Here is a 25,158-nt window from a genome sequence, read left to right as displayed (position 1 = left end):
AGTAACCTCTGGTTCAAGTAAAGATTTAAAAAGCTCAAGCACTTTACTGGCTCATAAATCAAATGATTTCTTTAAAATAGTATTGGAAGGAATGTTCCTCTGGGTTCAGTTCCAAGTGGGGAGAAAGACAATGGAAGCATGATGACTGTTTCAAAAGATGGTTTTTAATGGTGGACAGGATCACATGGTTTGAGGTCCTGGGCAAAAAAGTGCACATGGGTGTGTGTGAGAGAGAGATTTATACCCTCTGTTGGGCTTTGAATTTGAGCTTGTATTCTGATTGGTTGTCAGACTCCCATGGGACCATGCAGGAGTAACTTTGTAGGTTGTCTGTGTCCCAGGCTTGGTTGAGCCTTGCTGGGTGATGATGTAATGAAATGGCTTTGGGCAATTCCTACTATGGCTCTGCCTGAAGGAGATAGATCTTTGTTATGTAGAATAGACTGGCCCAGGCCTTAATGGCCCATTGACAAAAGTGGAGGGGAGGGCTGAGTTTCTGCCTCCCTTTTAGGGGAAATATTCTGCCCTTTTAATATTTCCTAAACTATCTCATTTTCCTAGGAGAGGGATGGGTGCTAACTTCCTACAATACTTTCCACACTCTTTAATGAAGAAGCCAGCTTTATGGGCTCAATGATAGTGGAAAGCCAATAATAGAAAAGAAGCCAGGGAGACTTTTGGAGTCATTAGAGAATATTGGCTGGATCCTGATGAGGCGGAAAGCCTGGAAACTGTGTTTTGTTGTTGCTGTTGTTTGTTTGTACCTAGATTTGGGTTGTTGTTGTTGTTTTTGTCCTATTTTTAACTATGTTCTATATCTGAAACTTCATCTTCTTTTAGTACTCTTAATAAAGTTGATTTTCACTTAAATCCTGCTTAGGGCCTTCTTCTACCAGCCTCAGGCTGGCTGAGGTACTACTCTCAAAGCCAAACCTGGATGGTTGAGTTTCTCCCGTGGGTACTCTTCAGGTTCCCCAGAGGGTTGGTGGGGAGGAAGAAACTGTTGGTATTGAATGGAGGAGTAGCAACAAGGAGGTTTACTTGGCCAGTAGTTGTTGCCCCACAGCAGTGGTGGGTTCCTCCCGGTTCGGTCCAGTTCGGCCGAGCCGGTAGCGGTGACAATATGATGTCACCGAACCGGTTCTCCCCCCACGCCCTCCCACCCCCCACCCCCCCACGTTATTCTTACCTTTTATTTGGTCCCACCCCAATCTATTGCTGCCTCCTGAGTCCCAGCTGATGACTAGAGGGAAAAAAAACTGTTTAAACTCTTGCCGCGGGGCTTCAAAGGGCCGTCCTACAGCTGATCAGTGTTAAAAGCAAACAAACTAGTCTGGTCGTAAGTGCGAGGACCTTCCAGAAATGACTCTGACCAGCTAGCCACGCCCACCTAGTCACATGACCTCCAAGCCACACCCACAAAATAAGCCACGCCCACAGAACTGGTAGTAAAAAAATTTAGAACCCACCCCTGCCCCACAGATAGGTGACCTCAGAACTCAAGGATTTGAGAAGAGGGGTAGGTTTGACCCTGAGAGTACATTTTCCTAATTGCATAATAGTAGGATGTTGAACACTAGAGGGTACCAGGGAATCAAGTCCTCCTCCTCCTCCTCCTCCTCTTTCCCCGGTTAAGCAGCAGAGATCACATATCAACCACAGGCTTGTATAGTATTTTTCCCACCCTTGAAACCACTGTGGGAAGTACACCCCAAAAGGACAGTGCCAGAAACTTCACAGCACCTCAAACCTCAAAAAACAGTGCCAAGAAACTCAAGCCAGCCCTTGTCCCTTTAAGAAAACCAAGAAGCACCAGCTGAAGGGAAAACTCAGAGCAGCCCTGCTAACAGCACTGACAATAGATCATTCTTTTAAACTACAAATAAAATATTATTAATCACATTTGTGACATTTAGCAGGCTTATATGGTTCTAATAATAATACACATATTTATGTTATCATCGTCCATTATTTAGTTATTCAATATTTCAATATTTTATTTTTATGCCAATCACCATATTATTTATTTATTTATTTATTTATTTATTTATTTATTTATTTATTTATTTATTTATTTTATTCAATTTGTATACCGCCCTTCTCCTAGTGGACTCAGGGCAGTGCACAGCCAGAACTAAAACACATACCAATACAAAATTTAAAATTTTTAAAAGAATTAAAAATGACTTTGGCCCAAAATTTTAAACATTCAAACTAAAACCCATTGACAATTTAAAAAGCTAAAAAAAAAGGGGGGGGTTCACGCCAGCCCTGTTTGATGGAAAAGAAAAGTTTTTAGGGCATGGCGAAAGACCCGGAGATCCAATATCCTTCGTATCCCCGGGGGCAAATCGTTCCAGAGGGCAGGAGCTGCCACAGAGAAGGCCCTCCCCCTGGGGGTCGCCAGCCGACATTGCCTGGCTGACAGCACCCTGAGGAGTCCCTCTCTGTGGGAGCGTACTGGTCGGTAGGAGGCTATCGGCGGCAGAAGGCGGTCCCGCAAATACCCAGGTCCTATTCCATGGAGCGCTTTAAAGGTGGTAACCAACACCTTGAAGCGCACCCGGAAGACCACTGGAAGCCAATGCAGCTCACGCAGGAAAGGTGTCACATGGGAGCGCCCCCTTGCTCCCATAATCCCCCGCGCGGCCGCATTCTGCACCAGTTGGAGCCTCTGGGTGCTCCTCAAGGGGAGCCCCATGTAGAGAGCATTCAAGCATGCTTAATAATACCATCATTCAAATTCTGATTTCCCCTCTTGTTACTACTTCATCTTATTATATAAAAATGTGTATTCCATTAATTCCCCGCTCTCTCATTTCCATCCCTATTCTAACTTTTAATTATGCCACTATTAGATTTGAAAATATTCCTTTTCTATCCATCATCTCTTGCTCGCTTTAAAGCTTTAATTGTTAGTTTCTTAGCTTGCCTCCCATATTCCTCTCTTGGATCTTTATCTCTATCTGCTTCCACATCTTGACCAATCACTTTAAACATTTCTCCCTTCTCTGCCCTATTCCATTGTCTGATTTTCAAAATATCTACTCTTGCCCCTATATCTCTTCCAAAAAAGTCTTCCTGAAATTCCAGTTCCTTTTTTAATTCCTTTAAAATATTCCCCCCTCAGCTTATTTCATCAGTCATTATTATTTTTGTTGTAATCTCCTTCTTGTCATCTCATTTTATTTGTTGGTTTATCTGTTCTGTTTTTTCATCTACTCTTTCAATTAGCTCCTCCTCTTCCTGGGCATCTTGGTCACTCCTTGTCCTTTGAATCATGTTTTCCAGTGCTCCATCTATGCTCTGCATTTTATCCATAATCTCCTTGTAGCTACTTGTCAAAGTATCCTTAATACTTCGAGTTATCAATGCTATTTCTTCCCAAATTCCACTCATTTCTTGCTGGTGGAGCATCTCATTTAGTTTTATTTTGCCCCTCTTTTGTCCAATAATCCAAAAACCATATATTCAAACCTAAAGTCACTTCTCAAAAAGTTCATGAATTTTTATATCCCAAAGCTAATCAACCTGTTCCCCTGGATAGTCCCAAATTGTTTTTCCAGAACCTTCATAAGTCCCTCTATAAATTCAGTCTTGTGTTGTAGCCTTCAGGGGTTCAGTTCCCTGAGTATTGAACTATCTTCCTCCAGCATTATTTTCTACACATGTTTTGATAGGAAAGGACATGTCTCTGATTTTTCACAAATATGCTGTTCTTCAGCCTCCCCTCTGTACATGGAGCCAAGGAATAACTTCAGGATCCTCAGAGGAGAAGTTGCTTCTCACTATAATTATCATCATCCCGGTCATTGACTCATTTTCTGCTACTTCTCCAGTGATTTCCTTGGATGTCAACAAAGACTGAAGCAACATGGAAGGGTTATTGCATCAGAAAAGGATGAAATAAAAAAATAAAAAGGATAAATGCCTCAGGTGACATTCTGTATAGCACAGATTTTGGGATAGGCAGGGTCTGTGCTCTTGAGTGTACCTTTCTCTCCTTTCAAATGAAACATTATTTTTTCTCTGTCTAAATCAGAAAAGTGAAAGTGGTTTGAATTTCTTACTATTGTTTAGAAACAGGAAGAAGATTGATTCAGCTCAATAAATTATGGATTTCCTCCTTCTGCTTCCGATGTTGCTGGTATCTCAGCCAATTTCTGGGAAGTTTAAAATGAAGTGCCCACTAAGTTTCAAGAACCTAGATGGAAAAAATCCATGGAGCTTTTACAAGCCAGGAGACCATCTCATTAGTATAGTCATCACTGAAACAAAAATATACCATCTATATCTACCTATCACCTACCTTTCAACGTAGCTCCTTACACTCATTCTTACGCGTAAGTCATTCAATGCGATGGAGTTGCATTCCCTCCTTTTGCAGTTCTAACACTCCTCTTCATTTTCCCTTATTTCACTTTCTTTTTTCTTTTTCATATGTAAATATATATTTTATTGTTTTATATCACAAATTCCATTTCTATATTGAACAGTGTGTTTTCTAGGTGTACAAAGTGTCAAAATATAAACATCATCATAATCATTATAATCATGTACATATAAACATATATGCGATAATATCAACTGTTATTGAAAAGGATACTATCTTCCATTATGGTATCAATTATATAACCATCAAAGTATTTACTCATCGGTTTTTCTTTCTCATGTAGTCCATATTTCACATAAATGTACCCATTTAACCTCTGTATCTTTCAACTAACTATTTGTAGAATAGTTCCCATGTTATAAAATATTCTGAATCTTCTTTTTCTTTGATTATTAGAGTTAACCTATTCATTTCGGCACATTCCAGAATTTTTTTGACTATATTATCATCTGTAGTGGCTTCTACATTTTTCCAGTATTGTGCATATACAATCCTAGCTGCTGTTAGAATATGTAAAATTAAATATGTGTTACCCTTATTGTAGTTTTTTGGAAGCATACCCAACAGGAATGTCTCAGGTTTCAAATCTATGTGTTGTTTTGTCATAGTTTCCAGCCATATGTGTATTTTCTTCATTGCAATACCTATCTAATTTCTTGGATCATTCTGATTTTCATTGCTTCATTCATTTATCTTATTTTCGAAAGAGGCAAAATTCCAAAGATGGGGCAGAAAAAAGACTGAAAGAAGTCCAAATTATTTTCTTCTCCCCATCCCATCCGGAGTTCAGCACTTGAATAATGTATTTTGTTTATAGTAGTTATTGAATAGGTTGTAGTTGTAGTTGCCTCTGCCCAGAGGCAGTTCCATATTTTTGTAAAGGCTCATTGATATTCAGTGCCTGATTCTTATAAAAAATTGACTTGTTTTTAGAATGGCTTTTTTGGACCACTTATGAAAAATCTTCATTCTTTTACGGTGGTTTTACTTTAATGATTTAATAATTTTGAATCCTGATTACTGGGCAGATGAAAACTAGAACGGTTACAAATAAAGATCTCTGTGGAGAGATATCCATGTCATCTTCTTAATGCTCATAAAATAAAATGCTGATGGGTAGCTATCATTTGCTTTCGGCTTCGGATTTGAATTGCTTAAGACTCACTTGGCTTGTGGAGACAAGGAGGATTAAATTGAAACAAATATTTTGGTGTTTCTATTGTTGGTGATAATAACATGATTTATTTTTTTTTTACAGGAGAACACGTACAAATCATTTTAAATTGCTAATCCTGATTTTTGCCATTCAAATGGTCAACAACAACAGTCCTCAGTTCCTGCACAATCTCACATTAGGTTACAACATCCATGACAACTATATCAACACACTTGCAACTTCTGATGCTGTGCTTGACATGCTGTCTCCTGGAGAAGCCAATGTTCCCAACTACAGCTGTGGAAAGAAGGACAACATTTTGGCTGTTGTTGATGGAGCTGAAAGGGATATCTCCATCCAGATATCATCACTAGTAGGCACCTATAAAGTCCCTCAGGTATGTGTGTATGTTATTCTACCTATAATGAGTGATATGGTTGTGGATGAGCAATAGATCCGACTATATATATATATATATTTCATTTCATTTATTTATTTTGTCTAACGTGTACATGATAACAGGTATAAGTATAAACATAAATATGGACATAGTAAATGGGCACTAATAAATGGAGATAGTAGGACAGGGACAGTAGGCATGCTGGTGCGCTTATGCACGCCCCTTATAGACCTCTTAGGAAATTGGTGAGGTCCACAGTAGACAGTCTAAGGTTAAAGTTATGGGGTTTTGGGGATATAACAACAGAGTCAGGTAGTGCATTCCAGGCACTGGCCATTCTGTTATTGAAGTCGTAATCGACTTTCTGCAATCGAGTTTGGAGTGGTTTACCTTAAGTTTGTATCTATTGTGTGCTCATGTGTTATTGCAGTTGAAGCTGAAATAGTCATTTATGGGTAGGATTGTAGTGGATAATTTTGTGTACTAAGTTTAGGTCGGACCATAGGTGGCATAGTTCTAGGTTGTCCAAGCCCAAAATTTCAAGCCTGGTGGTGTAAGGTGTTGCAGGCAGAGGAGTGGAGTGGAGTACTCTTCTCGTGAAGTACCTCTGGACTCGCTCAATTGTGTTAATGTCCGATATACAGTGCGGATTCCAGGCAGATGAGCTGTATTCGAGAATTGGTCTAGCAAAGATTTTGTACGCCCTAGTTTGCAGTACAATATTACTGGAGAAGAAGCTTCGCAAGATTAGGTTAACAATTCTTAATGCCTTTTTGGCAATGCTGTTACGGTGAGCTCTGGTGCTTAGATTTGTCTATGGAATTCAAGAGCTGATTCTCACCATGCTCAATCATTGATTGAGCCATCATTGGTGAGCTCATCAGCCATACCGTGGCTAGCGATTGGGATTCACAATGGGGAGGGGGCATGGATCAAAGCACAAATATCCTCTCATGACACCATCCTCATTGCTTTGGGGCTGTCTGCTGCACACTTGCGACCAATCAAAGGGTCTTCTGTAAAAAGGATAGTGCAGTGTGATGGTAATTTTTCTGGATAATCTTAACCAATAATGATATTTACAATGGTGAACAAATATGTGATTTGTGAAAAGAATCCCAATGATTATCTTATCTATCTTGGATGAAACATATATGTTTTATTGACTTGTTGGGACTAATCACTTTATTTTTTAAAAAAAAAAAAACACTACCAGCACATTAGTCAACATATCAACTATTTTTCAGCCTAACATTTTCATGATCAAATTCACCCTAAAAGACCTCAAGAGAAATTGTGCCCCAAAAGAAGACTTTTTTGACACAGTAAACAGAGAAATATTATGGAGGAAACTGATAGTATTTAAAATGGGGCCCAGATTTTTGGCCCTTTTAAAACTCACTTGCATGAGAGTGCTCTTTGGGCTCAATGGAGCCATGAGAAGTAGGATCTATACTCACCAAGGGAAAAACAAAGTTTGAACCATTGTAAGTCTGTCTACATATACTGTAAATGATTTATCAGAACGAATGAATGATTCTGAAGTGCACGCATCTAAGGAGCTAAATACCTATTGTGTCACCATCTTTTATATATATGAATGTGACTGCTTGAGGGCTCCTGGATTGGAGCTGAAAGGCAAAGGAGCCTCAGTGGCGTAGGAGGCTAATGCCTCCTAAGGCAGCATTTAACATCCAGCTGCCTGCAATTACTGCGAGTTCAATTCTCCCCAGGCTCAAGGTCGACTCAGCCTTCCATCCTTTCTAAGGTGGGTTAATTGAGGACCCAGTTTGAGGACCCAGTTTGTGGGGGCAATAAGCTGACTTTGTATAAATATACAAAAGTATGAAGGCTATTGCTTAACGCCTTGTAAGCCACCCTGAGTCTCCGGAGAAGGGCGGCATATAAATCAATTTTTTTTTTAAAAAAAAGGAAGCAGTATGCTCCCTCCCATATTGGGGTAGACCAATATGGGACAAATATATATATATATATATATATATATTTGTTTTCTTTTCTTTTCGTAGGCCTTTATGTGTATTTCTCTTTAGCCAGGTTCTTCCTACGTAAACCAAGATTTTTATGCAGCCCTAGTTTCACTAGTTCCACTAGTTTCTAGGCTTTTTTCAGGCAGTCAGCAAGCACCCTGCTGCCCAGGGTGTCTGCTGCCCATTAGTCTCCTAGTGGGCAGCAGGGTGCTTGCTGGCTGCCTGAAAAAAGCCTAGAAACTAGTGGATTGTGATTTCACTGAACTAGGGCTGCATAAAAATCTTGGTTTAAGTAGTGTAGGAAGTTAGCACCCACCCCTTTCCTGGAAGAGTGAAATATTTTAGGAAATATGAAAAAGGCAGAATATTATATTTCCCTGGATGAGAAATATGAGAAGCATATTTTACAGACAAAGCAGCTCCCACCTTCCTGCCCCCCACCCTTTGTCAATGGGCCATTAAGGCCTGGGCCAGTCTATTCTACATAACAAAGATCTGCCTCCTTCAGGCAGAGCCATAGTAGGAATTGCCAAAGATGGGATTAGCCCTCTACACAATAGCAGCAGAAACTCACCACATGTGACCTGGGAAGCACATGTGACCATCAGCCAGCAAGGCCCCCACCCCCTGGGAGTCTGACAACCAATCAGGATACTCTTTTGGGGCCCCAAGAAATGCAGAGCCAGAGAGAGCATAAAAACCCAAGGATTTGCTGTATCTGCCCCTTTTCTGTTCAGGAACTCCAGCCATGTGATCCTGTCCACCATTAAACCATCTTTCCAAGCAGACTCCATGTTTCCAGTGTCTGTTTCCCCACTTGGAGCAGAACCCAGAAGGATGTTTCTTCCAACAATTGGCGAGCCAGTGGGACTCCAAGCTAACCTAACCAATGGACCAGGCCCAGGTAAGCCTCCCTTGCTAGCAGCAGACCCATTGAGTCTGTGGGTATGTTTTCCTGGACCTTGGCCATTTGGAACTAGGTTTTAAAGGGGTTTTGAGTTTGAGCTCAAAGGCTGCTTGGAAAGAAGGTGAGTACCTCTAAATTTTAATTTTGAAGTATGGAAAAGCATGGGAAATTTGTGTATGCCTGCATGTGTGTAGTGAAGGCCCTTCTCCCAATCACAGCTGGATTTTGCTTCCTCTGTGCATTTCCTAACCGCAGAAAGACTAACAGTCTGGAGAGCATGGGGGTTTTGCCAGAGCACAGGACCTTCTGTAAGGGAAGGAGGAAGTGTGTGTGTGGGATTCCACCTGGAAAACAGTCTGATTTCACCTCTTTGAGTGACCTCTAGCCGCACCTCTGCCTACTGCTAGCTCCAGCGAGCCATGACCGGTAGGATAGAGAAAGCAAGGGGGGGTTACCAAATGTGGAACTTTGTGTTTAAAAGGAATGGAAGCCGAGCGAAAGCCAAGCGTGTGAAGGGGGGGGTAATAAAATTGTAAAAGGGAATCCCGGTGTGTCCAGCCCAGACACGGAGATAGTGTGAGGAGGGGCCAGTACTCACTGCTGGGGTCAGCAGGTCCTCCCGGATCCCCTTTTTGGATCTGAAAACTGTGGCGAGTTCCCTACGGAAGGGGCCCGTACTTCGTAAGGGAATCGAAGTCCTTCCCAGAGCTTTTTCTCTGCAAACTTGAGGCGGGCCACCCGGCTAAGCTGAAGTGATCCTTCAGGCGAAAAGACAGGGTCATGGGTAGCGGTAGTTCGCGGGTGGCAGGAACCCCGATTGGAAAAAGTGCTCGAGGCCTGGGACGCCAGGCGGATGCCATTTTAAATGGCATGGATCGGAAACGAGCGGAAAAATTGTGTCAAAAGTGGGCTTTGCTAAGAGATAACACCGGGAGACAAATTTGGCTAAATAAAGGTACTTAAAAGAAAAGGGAAATATATAAATAGGAATGTTGGGTTTTTGTTTGTTTGTTTTGTTTGTTTTGTTTGTTTGTTTGTCTCTCTGTCTTCTATGCAACCACGTGGTATGTTTAAGATTTGTGCCTTCCCTAATTTAACTGAGATTTATGTGGGAATGATCAGTGTGTGTGTAAATCTCAGAGTTCTGTTTTCTTCTTTTTGTCTTCCCTGTTTTATGTGTGTGTGTCTAAGTCTTTGTGCGCCCTCGAGGTAATTGTAACTGTAAAATGTATCTGATCTCTAGAGACAAGAATTTTAAATTGTTAGAAAAAAAAAAAAGGTTGAAGCAATGAAAAATGGGAGAGAGAGAGGAGAGAGAAAAAAAAAAGGAAAGAAGGAAAGAGCCTTTGCCCTGTGTTTGTCTGGCCAACAAAAACAGAGTAGGGAGACATTCTATTTCTGGGTTTTTTTTTCTCCTTCTCTCTCTGTATCTTAAAGTAACAACTCAAGTTTATGAGGAAACGTTTTAAGTTTGTTTACAAGTAAAAAAATCAGTCTTGCATTTACTGTATGTGTTTAAATGGGTTTACCTGTTCATCTCTTTCCTGAAGCATGTGAATCCAGTTTTTTCTTATCTGTTGTGTCTCCATTTTGTTGAAACTGTATCATCTGTTTAGTAACTGCAATACTGTTGTGTTCTTTCTTTTCAAACTTTGCAAGCTATCTGCAAACCCCCCCCCCCATCTCTAATCCTGTTACATTGCCTTTCCTGGGAAGATTACCCACAAAAAAGGGGGAGGGGACCCTGTTCTCATGTCTTTCAGCCCTGCACAAAGGACTCTGCAAACTGTGGAAGCAGAGCACATGGATCCAGATGCTGCCTCCAAAGGAGACCTTCCATCTGATTGAACCAGGAATTGGGTTTGAATCCAGTCTCCACTGAAAGTCAGCACAGCAACCAGAGTGGAGCAGACCTTTCCAAGCCTGACTGACCAGCCTTACCACCAAGCATTTTACCAGCAGATATGAAAGAAAAGACCCTGAGATGTACAAGTAAAGACCAAAAGACTCTTTTCAATCCTCAGAAGACAGCTGGAAAGACTATGGGTGGAGGGTGGAAATTCATTGTAAAGTTTTCTTTCTTGTCTCATTTATATTGTAATCAGTTTATTGTAAGAATTGTATTTGAGAGTGGTTGCCACAGCAAGTTATATACACTCTAGATTTCTGTCTAGTGGGGGAGGAGAAATGTGTCCAAAATGTTTGTATTGCCTGTATTGTAAAAGTAGCTGCATACACATGCACACACAGAGAGACACACCATTCAGAATTAGATTGAAACTATTTCCTTCACTTACCTCTACACAAAGCTTCTCCTAGGTTGGTTTTTGCTCTGTAGCACTAAAAGCCCAAGTAGTCTTACCTCCCTGCTAATTCCATGGGGAAGGAAGCAACACCCCCTCAGGCAATTCCCTCACTTGAAGAGATAGCAGAAAAGTGATCTCCAAAACCCAAGCCCTGACTGACTCACAAATGATGCTGCCCAGTTGCCCAGTAAAGGAAGATATATTGCACTGGTGGTCTCATGAGTAGAAATCCCAGGGCTCATTATGTGTAACACCAAAAAAAAAAAAAAGAATGGATATTGTACACTGGCTAACCTCAATTTGGACTCACAAATCCTGGATGCACTAAACTAAGAGCTAGGGCAGGTTTAGTAACCAACCCATGAAATGGGCAGCCTGTAATTTAAAGGAAAACTATGGCTGTGAAAATTTTTTGGGACATGTGCTTGCTTGAAACCTGACTGGAAGCTCACAGAAAGTAATATTTGAAGTCTGAAATTAATTGGCATGGAAAATTGGATACTGTAAAATTCTTACCAGAAATTTTTTCCTGGCTGCTAGACCTTCATGGTTGAAAGCTTTTGGAAGCCACTGAAGGAATCCTTTTCTGTTGCCTCTATCAATGCCTCCCCTTTGCATTAGAAAATTAAAAGCACCCATTAAGCCTCCCTGATGTGATCAATTTTAATCTTTTGCCAAGAACTTGTTTCAAAACTCACGTTTTGAAAAAAAAAGAGTAGGGATTGTAGGAAGTTAGCACCCACCCCTTTCCTGGAAGAGTGAAATATTTTAGGAAATATGAAAAAGGCAGAATATTATATTTCCCTGGATGAGAAATATGAGAAGCATATTTTACAGACAAAGCAGCTCCCACCTTCCTGCCCCCCACCCTTTGTCAATGGGCCATTAAGGCCTGGGCCAGTCTATTCTACATAACAAAGATCTGCCTCCTTCAGGCAGAGCCATAGTAGGAATTGCCAAAGATGGGATTAGCCCTCTACACAATAGCAGCAGAAACTCACCACATGTGACCTGGGAAGCACATGTGACCATCAGCCAGCAAGGCCCCCACCCCCTGGGAGTCTGACAACCAATCAGGATACTCTTTTGGGGCCCCAAGAAATGCAGAGCCAGAGAGAGCATAAAAACCCGAGGATTTTCTGTATCTGCCCCTTTTCTGTTCAGGAACTCAAGCCATGTGATCCTGTCCACCATTAAACCATCTTTCCAAGCAGACTCCATGTTTCCAGTGTCTGTTTCCCCACTTGGAGCAGAACCCAGAAGGATGTTTCTTCCAACAGTAGGAAGAACCTGGCTAAAGAGAAATACACACACACACACACACACACACACACACACACACACACACACATACACACATACACATACACACATACTTGTATATATACATATACATACATACATATTTACACACATATTGTCGAGCCCTGGATCACCAGCCCCATACCCGGGGTGGGGTGGGAAGGGTATGGAGCAGCACACAGCAGAGATGGTGACCAAAGCAATGGGAGAGGCTGCAGCGGCGGGACACTCCAAGGCAGCACTCATCAGCAGATTGCTGCCTTGGCCAGTCCTCCGAGAGCAGCACCGAGCAGCAGGCAGTGGGGCAAGCGACCGGCACGACAAACAAGGAGGCGGTGGCAGTGATGGGACTTCTGGTGGCAGTTCCAAACAGTTGATTGCCCCCCCCTGCTTCCATGCACGGGCATCCAGTCAGGATTCACAGGGCCCCGAAGCATGCCGCCAGCTGGACCGTACTGCTGCAGCCGGATGTTTGCCACAGGCTACTGTATGTTGGGTGATCAGCGGGCATGTCAGGCCAGCCAGAGGGTGTGGCCCTGGACTATAAAGTGTGCTGGGAGGTGAGAGCTCCCAGCACTGACTTTGCATGGAACTGTGTGTTATACTCATTGTGTACCAAGGCTCCGGCCTGCCGTTGAGAATTAAAGTCTGGGCTTCTGAGCAGCTTGGTTTCCTGTGTGTTTGCTTTGGTCCTCATCCAGTCCAGCCCTGGACCCTTGAGACTTACCTGTACACATATTCTTGTTAATGTTTTGCATTTTATATCCTTTTTCTTGATATTGCCTAGTAACTGATCAACTGTAAACTATTCTATTTATGAGAACCAACTTGTATTGATTCAAAGCTAATATTTTGGACTTGATCTGACTCCAAATATAACATTGCATTCTTCACTGTTTTTCAGGTCAGTGATGCAATTGTTTCAGAGGCTCTGAGTGATAAAAGGCAATTCCCCTTTTTCCACCAGATACTCCCCAAAGAAGCGGTCATCTACCCACATATTGTCCAAGTTCTCCTCCATTTCAGATGGATCTTGATTGGTCTCTTTACTTCAGACACAGAGAATGGAGAGAATTTCATGAGGACTTTTACTCCAATGCTTGTCAGGAATGGAATTTGTGTTGTTATATCACAACAATTCTCAACAACTGGAAATTCAGCATCCCTCAGGGAAGCCCTCTCTACGTGGAGACAAGTCAATGTGTTTGTGCACTACATAGAATATATTAATATTTGGGACAGAATCCATACTTTCCAATTAACATTTGAAGGTATGCCAGGACCTATTGAAGGAAAAGTCTGGATCATGGCAACCATTGAGTACTTGATATTAAAACACGAGAGTCTTTACAAATATGTCCATAGTATTTGGACTTTTGCTTTTCAGGGAAAAAAGGGGCCAGAAGATGATGCCCTTGAACACACTTTCTTTGTGAATCCTCAATATGAATATCAGTCTTTTCAGTGTGCCTTTTCAAAACAGGTCTTTTCTGTCAAAGGCCGGAAAAGATGCATCCAGAAAATGCCACTGAAGACTGGGAAGGAAAGGAGGAGAATATGGATCAGTTTTCACCGCCATTTGAACAGTGTCATTAAGGCTCTGGCCCACACCTTGAATGTCGCATATTCCTCCAGATCCAGGAGGAGGAGAAAGGAGGGCAAAGCAGATTTAGAGGCTCCAAAGCTGCAGCCATGGCAGGTAGGAAATCCTGACAAGGATCCATCACACTTAGCTCCTGTTGAGTAGGAATCCAAAGATGGAGGTGAATCATCTAAACCTCCTTGTACTACAAAAGGCCAACAGGTTTTGTCAATCTAATCTGTTGGAGCATAACATTCCAAAGAGCAGCCAAGAAAGAGAGAAAATTGGGAAATATAAAAAACTTAAGTTATCTTGGTTTGGTAGAGTAGCTTTATGTAAAATGATGTTACTTCCTAAATTTAACTTTTTATTCGAGATGCTTCCGATTTTTTTAACCGAGAAGGACATTGAAGTATATAAAAAAAAAATTAGATAAATTTTGTAATGGGGATAAAAAACCAAGATTGATTAAGAAAATGTGGTATCAGAACCAAAAACAAGGTGGTTTAGGAATTCCAAAATTATTAAACTATTATAGAGCATTTAATATAAAAACAGTAGTAAAAATTTTAAAAGGAGATGTTAAACTTTGGGGTAACTTGGAAATGAAGGAAATAAAGAAGTTTGGTTACAAATGGTTTTTGGAAAATTTTAAAGGTAAGGTTAAAATTTGTAATTATTGGTTAAATAGTTTGACTAAAAATTGGGACAGAGTAGCAAAAAAATTAATACCAGACGTATTGTATTTAGGTAAACTGAAAGAGAATTGCCCAATGAAATTAAATAGTAACAGAGAGAGGATTATAATAGAAGAGAAAGTGGAAACAATTAGTGAATGGTTGAAATTTATAGAAAATGAAATGAGGAATGAGGAAAGAGGAAATTTATGGAAAATTAAACATTAATTGGTTTGAAAGAATTCAAATGAATAAATGGAATAGGAAATGCAAAGAAAGGAATGATGAGAGTAGAAAGGAAATGGAATTTGAAAATTTGACATCTTGAATAATAAAAGATGAAATTGGGCCAAAGGGATTAGTTAGTAAAATTTATAAAATTATTAACTTTGATAATAATTCACAAATGGTAATGAAAGAGAATTGGGTAAAAGAACTGGGTATTGAAATTTCTGATCAAAATTGGAATATGAACTGGGTTAGTAGAATAATGAGGACATTATCAATAAGGATTAAAGAACATAACTATAAAGTTATTTGGAAGTGGTATTTGACCCCAATAAGACTTTTTCAAATGGATAATAAAGTGGATAAAATGTGTTGGAGATGTAAAGTGGAACTCGGGACATATGCTCATATGTGGTGTAAATGTAATGGGGTTGAACTTTTTTGGTCTAGGATAGAAAATGAAATATTTGAAATGATTAAGAAGAGGGTCAAATTGAAATTGGAAACCATCTTATTATTAATATTGAATGAAACAACATTAACAACTGGAGAAAGAGAATTGGTGAGGATTTTGATTATAATGGGGAGAATTATAATTGCTAGATATTGGAAATTAAATGTTGACTTAAAATTAGAAGAATGGTACAATGAAACATGGAAATTTGCATTAAATGATAAATTGACTTGTGATATTAAAATTAGAAGTGGTATATATAAAGAAAATGTTTTTTGGAACACTTGGCAACCATTTGTGGACTTTGCACTTGGGAGATTGGATGAATCGGCACCAGTACCTTATCAAAGAGATTTCTGGAAGAATTGAAGACTTCAATTTCCTAAAACTTCCTTTCCGTTTGTATAGCATGTTGGGGAAAAAATTTTTTTTTCTTTCCTTACTATTGATTTTTGTATTGACTTTTTTTTCCCTTTCTGTTATTCTTTAACAATAAAAATATAATAATTTTTTTAAAAAAAAAAGAAAAAGAAAGTGAAGTGATGTGATGTGGTGGCTCAGTGGCTAAGACACTGAGCTTGTCAATCGAAAGGCCGGCAGTTCAGCAGTTTGAATCCCTAGCACCACGTAATGGGGTGAGCTCCCATTACTTGTCCCAGCTTCTGCCAACCTAGCAGTTCAAAAGCAGGTAAAAAATGCAAGTAGAAAAATAGGGACCATCTTTGGTGGGAAGGTAACAGCGTTTCGTGCACCTTTGGCATTTAGTCATGCCAGCCACATGGCCACAGAGATGTCTTCGGACAGCACTGGCTCTTCAGTTTTAAAACGGAGATGAGCACCGCCCCCTAGAGTCAGGAACGACTAGCACATATGTGCAAGGGAAACCTTTACCTTTAATTAGAAAGTGATGTATGAATTTTAAATTCCTGTATGTGTGGTTTTCTGATCAGCGTCATAGAATTTTACAGTAATAAATTTGAAGAACACTCTAAGACCATCTAGTCTAACTCTGCAAGAAATAGAATTAATGCTTCTCTGACTGATGGATTCATGGTTTCCATTTGTTGTTTTGTTGTTGTTGTTGTTGAGCCCAGTTTGATAAATCATCAAGATGTGTTTTCATTTTATATCTGATTCTAGGTTACACATTAAGAAATAATATAAGAAACATTACAAATGAAATCCTGTATTTACACATTTTATTAGTTTATCAAAATATTAAATACAAAGGAAAATGCAAAGTAATGGAAAACTAGGGGAAAGGAAAAGGGAAATAGAGAAGATACAGGGTAGAAAGAACGGTTGCTGAAATTGGATATGTCTAGTTTGATGAAAAAAAGGACTAAGGTAGACATGATAGCAGTGTTCCAATATCTCAGGGGCTGCCACAAAGAAGAGGGAGTCAAGCTATTCTCCAAAGCACCTGAGGGCAGGACAAGAAGCAATGGGTGGAAACTAATCAAGGAGAGAAGCAACCTAGAAGTAAGGAGAAATTTCCTAAGAGTTAGAACAATTAATCAGTGGAACAACTTGCCTCTAAAAGTTGTAAATGCTCCAACACTGGAAGTTTTTAAGACAAGATTGGATAATAATTCATCTGAAATGATATAGGGTTTCCTGCCTAAGCAGGGGGTTGGACTAGAAGACCTCCAAGGTCCCCTTCCAACTCTGTTATTCTATTCTATTCTATTCTATTCTATTCTATTCTATTCTATTCTATTCTATTCTATTCTAGTCTAGTCTAGTCTAGTCTACTCTACTCTACTCTACTCTACTCTACTCTACTCTACTCTACTCTACTCTACTCTGTAGGGTAGAAAGGGGAAAAAAGGCATTGACTTCCAACTCTCTTTAGCACAGTAGAAGATAATAAATTATAACCTCAACTTTTTACTTTTACACAATGGTATATACTAGCCATTTCTATAACAATAAACCTATCTAATCAGCAAATAATAATAATAATCAAAGTTTCATTTTTTTTCCTGTAGAAAGTTAGTACCCACCTCTCTTAGAGGAATGAAATATTTTAGGAAATATTAAAAAGGCAGAATATTATAATTTCCCTAAAGGAGAAACAGAAACTCAGAGCTTCAGCTCCCTCTCCCCAGTAGATATTTTGCTGCACGTTAAGACTGGGCCAGCTTATCTACAAGACAATTAGACCTTCAGCTCCAGGGTGATGGGATTAAGACATGACCTCTCAGGACATAATAGGATTAGCCCTCTACCCATCTAGCAGCAGGACTCACTGCATTTCAAAATTTCGTAAGGACATTGCATCACCCAGCAAGGTTCAACCAAACTTATCTCAGACAGCTTACAAAATTAGCAGTGACCCCCTACAACAACCAACATTTCTTGCACAGGAACAGGAAGATCAAGGGCAAGGCCCAAGTGAGGGTATAAATACCTCTCACTCTCCACTCCATGTGGTCAGCTGCCAGGACTTCAAACCCAGGTGGTCCTGTCCCTCAATAAACCATCTTTCCAATCAGCCTTCATGTTTCTAGTGTCTTTCTCCCCACTTGGAACTGAAACAGATGGATATTTCTTCCAACATCCCCCACAAATGAAAAATTAATAAAAGACCTACATTGTATTTGCCATCCTTTCATGCTTATAGAAGCTATCATAGTTTGTCAAGTCCTAGTTGCTAAAAAAACAGATTTTTCTCCTGGATTTTTCTCTTTGTTAGGCAATCATAAATATTCTTCTGGAAGCTGGGTACTTTTAAAATAGCTTTGTCTAAGAATTGATATAAATATGGCAACACAAAATTATTTTTGTGTTGCAAAAATCAAGCCTCTGTCTGTATTAATGACAATATAAAAGAATAGATGACCAAGGACTAATTGCTATTCATAACTGACAGATTTATGAAGAACCCTGAAAATCATTTCAGTACAATTTTAAAGACCCATTTTATACAGTTAAGTATCATACTATTCAACCCTCACATAACCAGGTTTCCAATCATCACATCAGGAAGTACTTTGTTAATTTTTGTGGTAAAAAGTTATATCACCAGTTTTCACACAATTTATTTATTTATTTATTTATTTTAAAATTTGTATACCGCCCTTCTCCCTGAGGACTCAAGGCGGTGAACAGCCAAGTAAAAGCATAAACTACAAACATTAAAATACAATTAAAAAGATATATATAAATTTGGCCCCATGATTAAAAACAATAACAAACAATTAAAAACATTTTAAAAAGTGTTAGGCCAGCCCAGGTTGCTGGAAAAAGAAGATTTTAAGGGCACGGCAGAAGGCACCGAGGTCTTGGATTCTCCTTATCTCTGGGGGCAGCTGATTCCAGAGGGTAGGTGCCCCCACAGAGAAGGCCCTCCCCCTGGAGGTCACCAGCCTACATTGTTTGGTTGATGGCACCCCGAAGAGGCCCTCTCTGTGGGAGCGCACAGGTTGATGGGAGGCCGTCGGTAGCAGCAGGCGGTCTCGAAGATATCTAGGTCCTATGCCATGGAGCGCATTTTATTCAGGAAGTATAATAATATTATAAAATGTGATATGGCACAAGGCAAGAAAATGGGAAGTCATGAGTTCAGGTCCAACCTTTACAGCTTGGGGACTTTGGGCCAGAGATTACCTTTACTACTGGTTTGCAACAGGGCCGCTCCCACACGCTCGCTTCGCTCGTGCGTGCACATGCTCTTCTGTGCAAGCGCAGAAGCATTTTCATGACATCAGGGTCAATGGGCGGGGCCTCCCGCCAGTTTTACTACTGGTTCTATAGAACTGGTGCGAACTGGGGGCAACCCACCACTGCCGCAATGCGCCCAGCCTCAAAAACATGGCTAAATAGCACGGCATTACATCCGGGCGGATGGGACCTGCAGTTGCCGCTACCAGTTTGCCTGAACTTGTCTGAACCAGCTGAATACCATCTCTGATTCTCAGCCCATGTTTCCCATCTGGCCAACCTGGGAGAAGATTAGCCAGGCAACTTTCTTCTTGCTAGTAATCACTCCATTTTTTCCAATGAGTTTATGAATAATGTCTTAATTTGTTTCTTCATTCAATTCATTTGTGATCTGTCATAAGTTCCCTTTAATAGACAATTTTGGTCAGTTATGTCAATACATATATTTCTTTTCAATATATGATTAACAAATTTATTGGAATCTTTTTCACTTTTGAAGATAGTAGTAATAGATAGTAGTTCTCGCAGTCTGCAATATTTGCAAATTAGACAACAGTAGAAGAAAAATTCAAATTTGAAAAGACTGGAGTAAGAGACCAAGGTTTTTGCTTTTAAAATTTCTGGATGTTTTTTGTTCTAGTTCCATCCATTTCTGGAGAAGAATGAGTTTTACAATATTTCCCATCGGAAACTGTACTTGGACCAGAATGGTGATGTAGCAGCAGATCTGAATGCCATAAATTGGGTGCTTCTTCCTAGGATGGCTCCCATTGACAAGCAAATGGGGAGTTTTGAAAGGCAGAGACTTATCATCAATCAAGATACCCTATCATGGCTAAGGTTATGCAACAAGGTGGGAGAAATGTTGATGTTCGTCCTCCATTACCAAAAGTCATAGTACCCATTTCAAGTTGGCTAAGCCTAATCATTATGGTGATTGACTTTCACTGAGAATTGAATGTAGGGTGTAGAAATCTCATTAAAGCATTAAACCCAGAGGTAGTATTCAGCCGGTTCGGATTGGTTCAGGTGAACTAGTAGCAGAAATTGTGGGTGGTCCTGCCCCTGCCCTTCCACCCCGGCTCTATGCTGTCCTATTTAGGCATGTTTTTGAGGCCAGACACATGCACGGAAGGTGTGTGTGCGAGCAAAGCACATACGCAGAAGGAAGGCGTGCGGTGGAATCATCCACCACTGATTAAACCTTGCTTGAAAGGCTTCAGTACTATTGACCAAAGTGTCCTAATGTGCTAGAAAATGGAACAATCTTTAAGGCTGATTCAATAATGTCAAACACGGGGTGCTTTTTTCAGGACACAGGTCATGGCCCTTTGGTATAGCCACTGCAAACTGATATCTCCATAACACTGGTGAGAGAGGATCTTAAGTGCCAGGGATCGTGGTACTGATAGCCTCAGGTTCACTTGTTCCTTGTTCTCAAAAGCAAAGAAGAAGGCAGTTCTGTTAATAGGTGCCTAAATTCAGATGTCTTCGGACAGCACTGGCTCTTTGACTTTGAAATGGAGATGAGCACCATCCCCTAGAGTCGGGAACGACTAGCACATATGTGCGAGGGGAACTTTACCTTTATAGACTATGCAAAAGAAACAATCAACCAGCTGGGGAAAAAGACTCCAGCTCCTCTCCACCAGTAATCAGCACTCAGATCAGCATAGATGAACTCCAAGGTCAACCAACGATCAAGTAAGCAATACCCCAATCAAAAAAATTGCAAAAGAGCTATGAGTAAACAGCCCAACAAAAGAATCCCTAAGACTTCCCCCACCCACACAGACAAACAAGACACCAGAATATAAATTTCTGCAAGCCCCACTCCTTACTAGCACTGATGATGTTACCTAGTTAGGGTAATGGAACATCTGCAAGAAAACAAGCAAGCTCGGAGAGCATCAAGGACCCTTCATTTCAACCCTGAGCTATAAATAGTTTCCTTTATTAGAATAAATATTTCACAAATCTTTTAGAATAAAATTTATTCTAAAAGTTAACATGAATACAATATAATACATTAAAATCATGCATATATGAAGAACAGAGAAATAAATTTTAATACAGAAGTAATCCATTACTTGTCACAATATTAAATCTAATTCATCCCTTCAGATTTTATTAAGTAAAAACAAAAAAACACTCCTTTATTGAAATATGATATGCCACAAGAAAAAGAGAGGAACTAAATAAACAATCTAGGAGCCGTTCTATCTCTTACAACTATTTGGAACTAGTTTGAGATTTCATGTTTATATAAGTGAAACCCAGAGACTATTCGACTAATGTTCCTGTTTATCTTCATTTCCCATAGATGATTTGGTCCTGTCATATTGTATTTTCTTTGGCATTCCTTCTTTTTCTCCTTAGTCTCTGCCTCAGTCCAAATGTGTGGAAAGATGTCATCCTGGATTTGTCAAGTGGGCTCGAGAAGGAGAGCCAGTTTGTTGCTATGACTGTGTTCTTTGTCCAGAGGGAACCATCTCCACTCAAGAAGGTGGGTGATCCAAAAGAAAAGTTCAGACTTTATGGAAGTAGATTCATCAGGACCATTTTCATGAGAGTACACATTGAACTTAACTTTTTCTTGTTTATTTTCAAACGGCACAATTCTCATTTCAAAGGAAGTAGTGAAGTGGAATGATGGAAGAGTTAAGAAGACATAGGCGGATGTGGCAAATCAGGAAAGCTTTACTACTGCAAGTGATAATATCTGTTGTTTTTTCATTTGAATGTGTCCTTTTACACATCATTCCAGGAACCTCTGAATTCTTTGAAACTAGAGTAATTGTCTTGGGTCCACTTCTGGAAAGATTATTGCAATACTTCTTACTTAGGCCTCCCCTTGTGGATCACTGGGAAAGTATAGCTAGTTTATAGTCAGGTGATCTGGACAGTTATGGATACACCACATTATTTATTATTTATTTATTTTTATTTATTTATTTATTTTGTCAGGCATGTATAAGATAACAGATATAATTATAAACATGATTATGAATACATGAAATGGATACGAATAAATGGGGACAATAGGACAGGGACGGTAGCCACGCTGGTGCACTTATGCATGCCCTTACAGACCTCTTAGGAATGGGGTGAGGTCAACAGTAGGCAGTCTAAAGTTAAAGTGGGGATTTGGGGAAGAAACCACAGAGTCAGGTAGTGCATTCCAGGCATTGACCACTCTGTTGCTGAAGTCGTATTTTCTTCAATCGAGTTTGCAGCGATTTACCTTAAGTTTGTATCTATTGTGTGCTTGTGTATTGTTGTTATTGAAGTTGAAGTAGTCATTGACAGATAGGACATTGTAGCAGATAATTTTATGTACTACGCTTAGGTCAGACCAAAGGCGGTACAGTTCTAAGTTGTCTAAGACCAAAATTTCAAGTCTGTTGGCATAAGGTATTCTATTGCGAGCAGAGGAGTGGAGGACTCTTCTCGTGAAATATCTTTGGACTCTCTCAATTGTATTTATGTCCAATATGCAGTGCGGGTTCCAGACAGATTACCTATATTCAAGAATTGGTCTGGCAAAAGTTTTGTATGCTTTAGTTAGTAGTGCAATATTACCAGAGAAGAAGCTACGCAAGATTAGGTTAACAACTCTTAATGCCTTTTTGGCAATGTTACAGTTACACACATATTACCACTGTTCCCAGTAACCAGTCCAGGTTATCTGAAGGAGCAGCTTTCTCTGCCAGCCAATTAGTTTTCAGAAGATAAACATTATGTGAGTTCAGTATATTAAGAAGTGCCATCTAATATGACCCAGAAAATTAGCTTAGAAAGATTAACTGATTAATTATTTACTTCTAGTCTTACAGGTTGCTGTGGAGGATGGGCATATTTTGCTGTAAATCTTTTGGGGAATAGGACTTCCCCAATTTCATAGAAAAAAATGATATTCTTGCCTTCTTTTTCTGGAGATGTTAAGAAATGTATCTTAAGAATGCTGCTGGTATCAGCTATTATCCCAACACTGTATTATATATAAATATAAAAGGACACAAAATTTAAGAAATGTTGTATTTTGGTTTTCTCAGATACAGAAAAATGCACCAAATGTCCAGATGATAAATATCCAAATGAGAACAGAGTCCAATGCATCCCCAAAGTTATCTCCTTTTTGTCTTATGAAGAACATCTGGGAATCATCCTGGTCTCTTTTGCCCTAATCTTGTTCCTAACCACGGGCCTTGTTTTAATCATATTCATTAAATACCTAGAAACTCCCATTGTCAAAGCCAACAACCGGGACCTCTCTTATATCCTCCTGGTCTCCCTCCAGCTTTGCTTCTTGTCTTCTTTTCTTTTCATTGGTCAGCCAAGGAAAGCCACCTGCCTTCTACAACAAACAGTGTTCAGCATCATCTTCTCAGTTGCCATTTCTTCTCTCTTGGCTAAAACGATCACAGTGGTGCTGGCTTTCCTCGCCACAAAACCAGGAAACCGAGTGAAGAGGTGGTTGGGGAAAAACTTGGCCAACTCCATGATCATTTCTTGTTCTGCAGTCCAAATTTTCATCTGCTCCATCTGGCTTGGAGTTTCTCCACCATTCCCTGACTCTGACTTCCACTCCCAGCCTGGAGTGATGATCCAGCAATGCAATGAAGGTTCTGTTGTCATGTTCTACATCACCCTTAGCTATATGGGCTTCTTGGCTGCCATCTGCTTCACAGTGGCTTTCCTGGCCAGGAATCTCCCTGGAGCCTTCAATGAAGCCAAACTGATCACCTTCAGCATGCTGGTCTTCTGCAGTGTCTGGGTGAGTTTTGTACCTACCTACCTGAGCACCAAAGGGAAATACATGGTGGCTGTTCAGGTCTTCTCCATCTTGGCCTCCAGTGCTGGATTGCTGGGTTGCATCTTCATCCCCAAATGCTACATTATCATTCTGAGGCCAGATCTGAACACAAAGGAGCAGCTTACAATCAGAAGAAATGTAGAATTGTGAAACAGAAGGTCAAAAATTTCTAACAGATCAAACCTTGAATGTGGTGCAAGATGTTCTCCATACATGAGTGGGCCAATGATTTTGCTTGGAAAAAATAAAGTGTGGTCAGACAATAGTGTCCTCAATACTTGTCCAGCAAATTGCAAGATAGCTAGTTACAGTAGTTCATTTGAGTAGACAAGTTATCTTACCTCTCCTGTGCTCTTAGGTTACCTGAGCCCTGAAGTGCCCCACCAAGATATTTTAAATATGACACTTGTGCAATAGAAATTTTATTGATGTATATACTCCCCATGTTCCTTTTGATCAAATCCCCCTTGGGCAAAACCACCAAGAACTCAATGTCCATATCTGCAGCTACTTCCCCACTTTGGTCCAGATAGAGTTTCCAATGGGAAAGACTGTAGAAATCATTCTTCTCCAGAAAGGGATGGAACTAGAATGGAAACATCCAGGGATTATAAAAGCAGAAATTGTTGTTATACCATCTGGTATTTTCATGTATGAATCTTAGTTACTACTAAGTTTATAAGTGAATAAAAAAGTCTCAGCAAAATTTGCCAATCATATATTGACAAAATATGTATTGAGAAAATATAATTGTCACATGTAAATGCCTTATTCTCTAATATGTAAATAGTATATGAACGGGATATCAGGGGTTAATTTATTCTTCACTTCTTAATGTATTCATACTTTACCACTCCCATACCTAGCTCCACCCATTGTATATATAAGGAGCTGCACGCACCCATTCCTTGCTTCTATCTGTGAATATTCAGTGAATATAGAATGCCTTGTGTAAATAAAGAGAGATATATTTGAACTCTTAACTCTTACTAGATTTATTGAGTCTGATCCTGAAAATATTGCAACAAGCTGGTAGCAGAGGATGGTTGAATTGACTCAATAAAAACTTAAACATGTCTAAGAGAGATAGGCCCAACACCAGGGCATACAGCAAAGAAATGGAAACGGATCAAGAAATAATCGATGAGTCCACAAATGCGATTTCAAGAGAATCTGAAGAATACACCACTGAAGACGAAGAAATAATAAATGAAAATGATGACCGAGAGGAAATCAAAATAGAAAACAACGAACTCAGGTCAGAAATATTAAAACTGCTAAAA

General features: G+C 39.9%; 1 protein-coding gene across 1 annotated transcript; it reads left to right on the top strand.

The window, feature by feature from the left end:
- Window positions 1-4,165: 4,165 nt before the first annotated feature.
- Window positions 4,166-24,025, top strand: LOC139309972 (vomeronasal type-2 receptor 26-like). Its single transcript, XM_070934153.1, has 6 exons — window positions 4,166-4,317; window positions 5,652-5,946; window positions 13,357-14,151; window positions 19,700-19,912; window positions 21,439-21,565; window positions 23,115-24,025. The coding sequence occupies exons 1-6, from the start codon at window positions 4,178-4,180 to the stop codon at window positions 24,023-24,025; spliced, it is 2,481 nt and encodes an 826-aa protein (XP_070790254.1). The 5' UTR covers window positions 4,166-4,177.
- The last annotated feature ends 1,133 nt before the right edge of the window (window positions 24,026-25,158 follow it).

The sequence above is a fragment of the Pituophis catenifer genome, unplaced genomic scaffold (genome assembly GCF_029215685.1).
Source record: "Pituophis catenifer annectens isolate HBS135680 unplaced genomic scaffold, rPitCat1.0.hap2 SCAF_2, whole genome shotgun sequence".
Classification (NCBI taxonomy): Eukaryota; Metazoa; Chordata; class Lepidosauria; order Squamata; family Colubridae; genus Pituophis; species Pituophis catenifer.
The sequence above is the reverse complement of the archived record's forward strand: the minus strand, read 5'-3'. Positions and strand labels throughout refer to the sequence as shown.